Here is a 6,379-nt window from a genome sequence, read left to right as displayed (position 1 = left end):
TCAATTCTCCAGTTTATCTTCTGCTTTGGTTCAGGGAATTCCAAAGCTGTCATTTCCACTGGTTGGACAGGTCATCGTAAGGCTTTTGGGTCAAGGGTGGATGTTGTAATGGGTCCTGGAAGGATTTTCACAATGGAAGGTGGCGTGGTTCTGGGGTTAGGGGCTCAACAGATCACAAGCTTAAGTATGTGCATTCAGAGTCAGATAAAAATCACACAGATATTTTCTGAAAACCCACAAATGCCTGACTTGGGAGCAGGTTCTTTACCTTCAACTATTTAGTCATCCATGAGTATTTTCTCCATTCTCATGTTATAGACAAATAAATAGAGTCTCAGGGAGAATAAATAACATGTCCAGAGTCCCCAGTACAAGATTTGAGTCCAAGACAATTGTATAATAAGACTTGTACTTCCCCGGCTGTATCATGCTGCTTTTTACAGATAGTATTATTTAGTTTTGGACATTTTAACTTTTATGTTGTACATTTTAACTTTTATTTGGAAATAATTTCAAACTTCCAAAGAAGTTTAAAAAATAACATAAAGCCTGTTCTATGTCTTTCTATGTCTCCAAATGTTAACATCATATAATCACAGTACAATAGTGAAAACTAAGAAGTTAGCATACGACAAGGCTATTAACTAATCTATAGGTTTCATTCACATTTCATCAATTATCTCATGATCATTCTTTTTCTGGAGAAACCCATTCAAGTCTCACTTTAACAAATGTTTTAAAACTAAGGTGTTCACTTGGGCTTCTGGGTGCAGAAAAGTTTTAGGGGTCTGTGGGATTCATTTCTGAATGTGGCCCACATCTTATTGACCCTCATAGGGAGGGTAGGATTATGTCACAAAACTCCATTGGAGTCACAACAAGATGGCAAGAGTCAGTGCAGGTACAGTGAGACTCAATAGGCAGAAATCTGTGGCGACTGCTTGGCAAGGAAAACCTGTCTTTACAGGAAGTACGGGAAATAGTTGATGGCTTGGTAAAACTCTGGGAACCCACGGTAGATATGTAGAATGTACTACTCCTTTGTTAAATGTAGCTGATTCCTTATATCTCAGTTCAAATATTACTTCTCTGTGAGCCTTCATCCCTGTCTTATACATCAGTTATTATTGAATAACACTGCACTGATCTGTGCTGGGGTTTTCTTCCATGCTAGGTAGGTAGGCAAGGAGGAGGCTTTTATATCGGGTGTTCGGAAACTTCCTTTGCCTGGATTGTGTGTTGTAAATGGGTAGAAAACTGACTGGGATGTGGGCTGAGTGACCCTTCAGGGAGATTTCCCTGGTTGACCTCCTTCAGGACCTAGGAAGGATAAGGCCTGGGTCTTGATTTGTGTTTAAAAATGCAGACAATCCATCTTTAAGGAAAGGTTTTTTGTGAGGTCCACCTTGAAAGATCAAGAGAATTGCTACTTGACACCGCCTACCATCACCTGTGCCAATTGAGAGGAGGTTCTGAGGCTGCAAAAATGGGATTCAGAGACTGGAGGACGCCCCTGCTGCTGCTGGTTGCCCTGGTCCTGGCAGCTGCATTCGGTCGCATTGAAAGGTGGGAGGGCTTCCAGAATGTGTCCATGAGCAAGAAAAATATGAATTCAACACTCAGCTTCTTCATTGATTCCTACAACAATGCCAGCAATGATACCTACTTATTTCGAGTACGGAAGCTAATTCAAAGTCAGATGCAGGTTTGTGCCTTGGTTTCTCCAGACATTTTTTCAGGGCCCCCATTCTTGCACTCTCCAATACACAGTCTTCGGAATGGGTGCATTGTAGAGTTGTTTACCTTAGTTGTTTACTTTCAAAATGTTGTTCTGAGGACTGGAGTCAACCCTCACTCCCTTACATGTTGGAAGCAGCATGGCCCCCAAGGTTCTCGACTGCTCTTTCCAGAGTGACAACACATAAGGATGTTTCTGCCTTTTATAAGCATTTCACTTGGCAAAATGCAAACATTCTATAGGTTTTCTCTTCTCCAAAATAGTTTTTCAGTGTCTAGGGTTGTAGAATTTCGGATTGGGTTTTCTGTGTTCTGCAGTCACTTGGAATCTCAAAAGTCTTTTCGAGGGAGGAATGGTGGGGGCAGTGGGAGGTAGACTTCAATTAGGTCGCCTCCCATTTTATTTTACAAGGTTTTAAAAATATATCAATTGAAAGATGATAAAGGAAAGGGAAGTTGTTTGAAAACCACTTTTATTGGTGCAACTTTCCCTCAAGGTCAGATGATAAATTATGTAAGTTAGGACAAAGACAATACTATGTCTTAGGTTAGCCAGATTGGGGGAAAATAATTGATTAGGGGAAAGATCTATAGCTAGAGAGTAGGACAGGCAGTTGGTACAGGAAAAATCTGCAAGGCAGGAAGGCAGGTGAGTTGTGGTGGTCAGTGTCAGTGAGACACGCAGAGGCCGCCCTCTCTTCACAGCGTGGGTTGGCATTCCAAAGGGTCCCTGTCAGTTACACACTTCTTCCGCAAGATGGCAGTGTTCTCTTTTGGCTTGTTGTCTAGGATCAGTTTCCTAAGGATAAAGTTGAGATTCCATTGTGAGATCGATCCATGATCAACAGTTAACTGTTAAAGACTTTCCAAACAAGTTTCTGATGTCATTCAAAATGATAAGCCACAAGAGCTGGTCTGTCTCTTGATTGCTGGGTGATCTCTGAGAAAGGTCTCTGGGAAGATTTGACTGTGAATGCCCTGTACCCCCTGACTCTGAATGTCTCAATACCTCACAGAGGAGTATAGCAGGTTAGTATGGAGGGTTGCCTGGGTCTGGATTCCAGGTCTCCTTTCTGGGTTTGATACTTAGCCCAGTTGTGAGCTTTTGGTCAAGTGTCATCCCTACATTGCAGGTATCAGTTTCCTCAGCTGCAAAGTGGATCAGAATAAGAGGGAAATACTTAGCACAGTGCTGACATCTAGTAGCACTTGTAAAAACATTTGTTGTTATTACAACCATTTCTTTTCTTAGAAATCAAGGCTAACTGAGTAATACTTTGCACACTGGAGTGTTAGTGAAATGTATTACCAGAATTTTAATTTTTTCCGGTACACAGAGAGTGTGATGATCAGGGTAATTGTTTGAAAAGCCCTGCAAGAGGCTAACTAATAGTTGGAACTGCCCTTTGATGACCAGCAGAGGAGCACCTGTACCCTGGTGTGCTTCCAGTGGATGTTGGGGCTGGGGTCACAGTACTGCTTTAGGCTGATATAATATACCGGTGTCCTGCCCTGAAGTTTTCTAGGGGAGTCTTCCAGAGCAGAATGGGTGTGCTCTGCTTCTACAACCCCAGAAAACATCAAGTTATCTCATTTGATATGACCACTGACATTTAGGCAAGAAAGCAGGGGTCTCCTTGTAAACTTTTCCCTTACCAGTTCAGAGTTCTCTAATCCACAGATATACCTGGGGAATCCAGCTCAGTTCCCAACAGGGGACGATAATCCCCAAACTCTGAAAGTCTCAATTTCTCATTTGAAAAGTGGATTAGAGATTTTCTTCTGAGTGTGGGACCTCCCTGTCCATAGAGGCCTTTTATAAACCATCTTCCCTTTAGTCTTCTCAGGCTTAGACTTGATCACGAGTGAAAAAAGACAAAGCACAACCATAGGAAATGGCCTTGACTTGCCTTCCCCATGGCTCATACAGTTACCACATTCCCTTCCTTCATTCTTGTACACCCCAGGAAAAAACAGATTCAGGGAGTTGGAGGGATCATCCAAGTTAAGAGATCACAGATCTCCTGTCTTTGCTTCTCTGGCTCTCCCAGCTCCATAGCTGCCCCAGGGTAATGTTCCAGATACTTTGCTAAAATATTAAATAATTTATAATTTAAAATTTTTAAAAAATGTATTTTATATACATTAAGTGAATTGCATGCTTCCCTTTAGCCTACATAACTAACTCCACAAGCAAGCATAATGATTATTTGGACTCTGTAAGTGAAGGAAATGAGGCTGCTAAGTAACTTGCTCAAGGTCATAGAGTCCGTAAATGGAGAGTGCATGCCCCCAATCAATTTGACTCTGAAATCCATTTCTACCTGTGTGCTAAACTGTCTCTCTTCAGGATGGCCAGGAAAGAGGGTAGGTGGAAAGAAAATGGCTATAGGGACTGGGAGGACATGAATGAGATACTGGCTGTCTGCATTATGAGGATGGCATGTGACCACCTGGGAGTGGTTTGTGGTTGCTAGGCAACTCAGCTTGCTATCACCTTCCCTTGTCTTGAATAGGGATGGGGACAGAAGATAATCAATCTGTAGCTGAAATGGCAATTCAGAGTCCATGAATTGGGGGCTCACTGGGAACCTTGGGTGCCATTGAGACTTGTCAAGCTTAGAGTGGAGAAAGGAACTGAGTTTTGGGTGGGTGAGCTCTGGGAACAGAAATTGTGGCTCTGGGGATTCAATCCTAGTTCTGTTCCCTCCTGGAAAGTCTGTCACTGGATGTGTAGAGCTGAAGCTGACAGTACAATTGTTTCTCATCAGCTGACAACAGGAGTGGAGTATTTGCTCACTGTGAAGATCAGCAGGACCAAATGCAAAAGAAATGCTACAAAAAAAACTGACTGCCCCCTGCAAAAAAAGAAGCTGAAAAAGGTGTGTGGTCGGAGTCATCTGAGTGGGACCTGAGATCAAAAAGCAGGGAGTGAACACTTTATTGTTTTCTAGTGCATTATGGTTATACATAATAGTGGGGTTCATTTTGACATATTCATAAATGCACATAACATAACTTGCTTTATCTCAATCCCCAGTACTTCCTCTTTCCCTACCTTCACCCCTTCCCTAATCCCCTTCCTCTACTCTATTGGTCTCCCTCTTATTTATTTATTTATTGGTACATTGTAGCTACACATAGAATTGGAATGCACTCTGATATATTCATACATTCACATTGCATAATTTGGTCAACTTCATTTCCCAAATTGCTTCCCCTTTCCTCTCCTTCCTGCTCTGTCCTTATCCCCGACTTATACTATACTGAAGTCCCTTCTATTTTCATGAGATTCTTTCTAAATTTCTTTTTTCTGTCTAGTTTCCACAATAAGAGAAATTGACTTTCTGAGTCAGGCTTATTTCACTTAGCATGATGTTCTCTAGTTCCATTCATTTACCTGCAAAGGACATAAATTCATTCTTCTTTATGGCTGAGCAGAACTCCATTATGTATATATGTCTCATTTGCTTAATCCATTTGTCATTGATGGGCACCTAGGTTGGTTCCATAACTTGGCTATTGTGGATTATGCTTCTATAAATATTGGTGTGCATACATCACTACATGTGCTGATTTTAGTTCAGAAATGAACATTTGAAAAGCACTCATTGGATATTGGCAGCTTTTCCAGCTGTGAGGATCCTGCTGGTTAGGATCCAGCCCTGGGGCTTCCTGACACCTCTGGAGGCACCTGGAAGAGGGAGGAAGACTCTTTGATTAGGCAGTCTCTCCACTGGGCAGCATAGTTATGGGCCCAGGCCTTCTGGCCTCCACTCCTACCTGTCTAGCCCTCTACAGAAAGCAGTGTTTCCTTTTCCTTGGGGCCCTTGTTGAGGTCTGGACTCTTACTTTTCAAGTTGCCGAGGATTGTTCAGTTTTCTCCTTGTCTTCCAAGTTGTGACTGTCCCTTTCTGCTTTTCCTGGTCCCTCAGTTAGTATCATCTTTAAGCTAGCAGATAAGAGGATCTCTCCCTGTGCTTGGGTATAGGTGTAGGAGTGGGAGGAGAGGAACAATGTCATCATCTTTTGTCATCATTCCCGGATCCTGCCAGGTTATGGGCTCTCCAGGTGCACCTGCTATGGGTCCTAAATGGCTAGATCTGTGTCCTTCCATCTTGGTGCTACCAGCTGACTGTAGACAGTTATTCTCTGGACCCACCAGGGCCTGAGGGGCAGGAGCCTTTAGCTTGCCTTTGAAAACTGTTTCCTCTGTAGCTTATTGTCTGTCTTTTTTTTCTCCACAGAGTTTGATTTGCCAGTCTTTGATATACACAGTGCCCTGGGTGAAGCATTACCGGCTCTGGAACAACTCCTGTCTGGAGAGATGAGCTTTCGTACAAAGATCCTTGATGAGTCCTTTAATGGCTACATTGTGCACTGGCTGTTAAAAGTTCTAAAAGGCATTGTGTCCTTTATTGGGGTCTCACTACACACACATGCATGCTTACTCACCCTTACAACCTAGACTTTCAAAGACACCCACATTAATATACCTTCACATGCATACAATCTCACTACTTGCAGACACACGTACACACTTGTACATATTCACACACCTTCACACACTTCTGCACTCATACATTCATTCACATTCATATCTCTCACACATCAGATCTTTAGGGTCTGGTGCAATGATCTT

The 6,379-nt window shown here is 42.5% G+C and overlaps 1 protein-coding gene across 1 annotated transcript; it reads left to right on the top strand.

Annotated features, from left to right (window-relative positions):
* Nucleotides 1–1,486: 1,486 nt before the first annotated feature.
* Nucleotides 1,487–6,068, top strand: CSTL1 (cystatin like 1; the record flags this gene model as incomplete). The annotated part of the gene is made up of 3 exons (XM_079129715.1): nt 1,487–1,705; nt 4,509–4,619; nt 5,985–6,068. The coding sequence occupies 3 exons, from the start codon at nt 1,487–1,489 to the stop codon at nt 6,066–6,068; spliced, it is 414 nt and encodes a 137-aa protein (XP_078985841.1).
* Nucleotides 6,069–6,379: the final 311 nt, after the last annotated feature.

This window comes from Sciurus vulgaris (assembly GCF_902686455.1).
Source record: "Sciurus vulgaris genome assembly, chromosome: 2".
Lineage (NCBI taxonomy): Eukaryota > Metazoa > Chordata > Mammalia > Rodentia > Sciuridae > Sciurus > Sciurus vulgaris.
The sequence above is the reverse complement of the archived record's forward strand: the minus strand, read 5'-3'. Positions and strand labels throughout refer to the sequence as shown.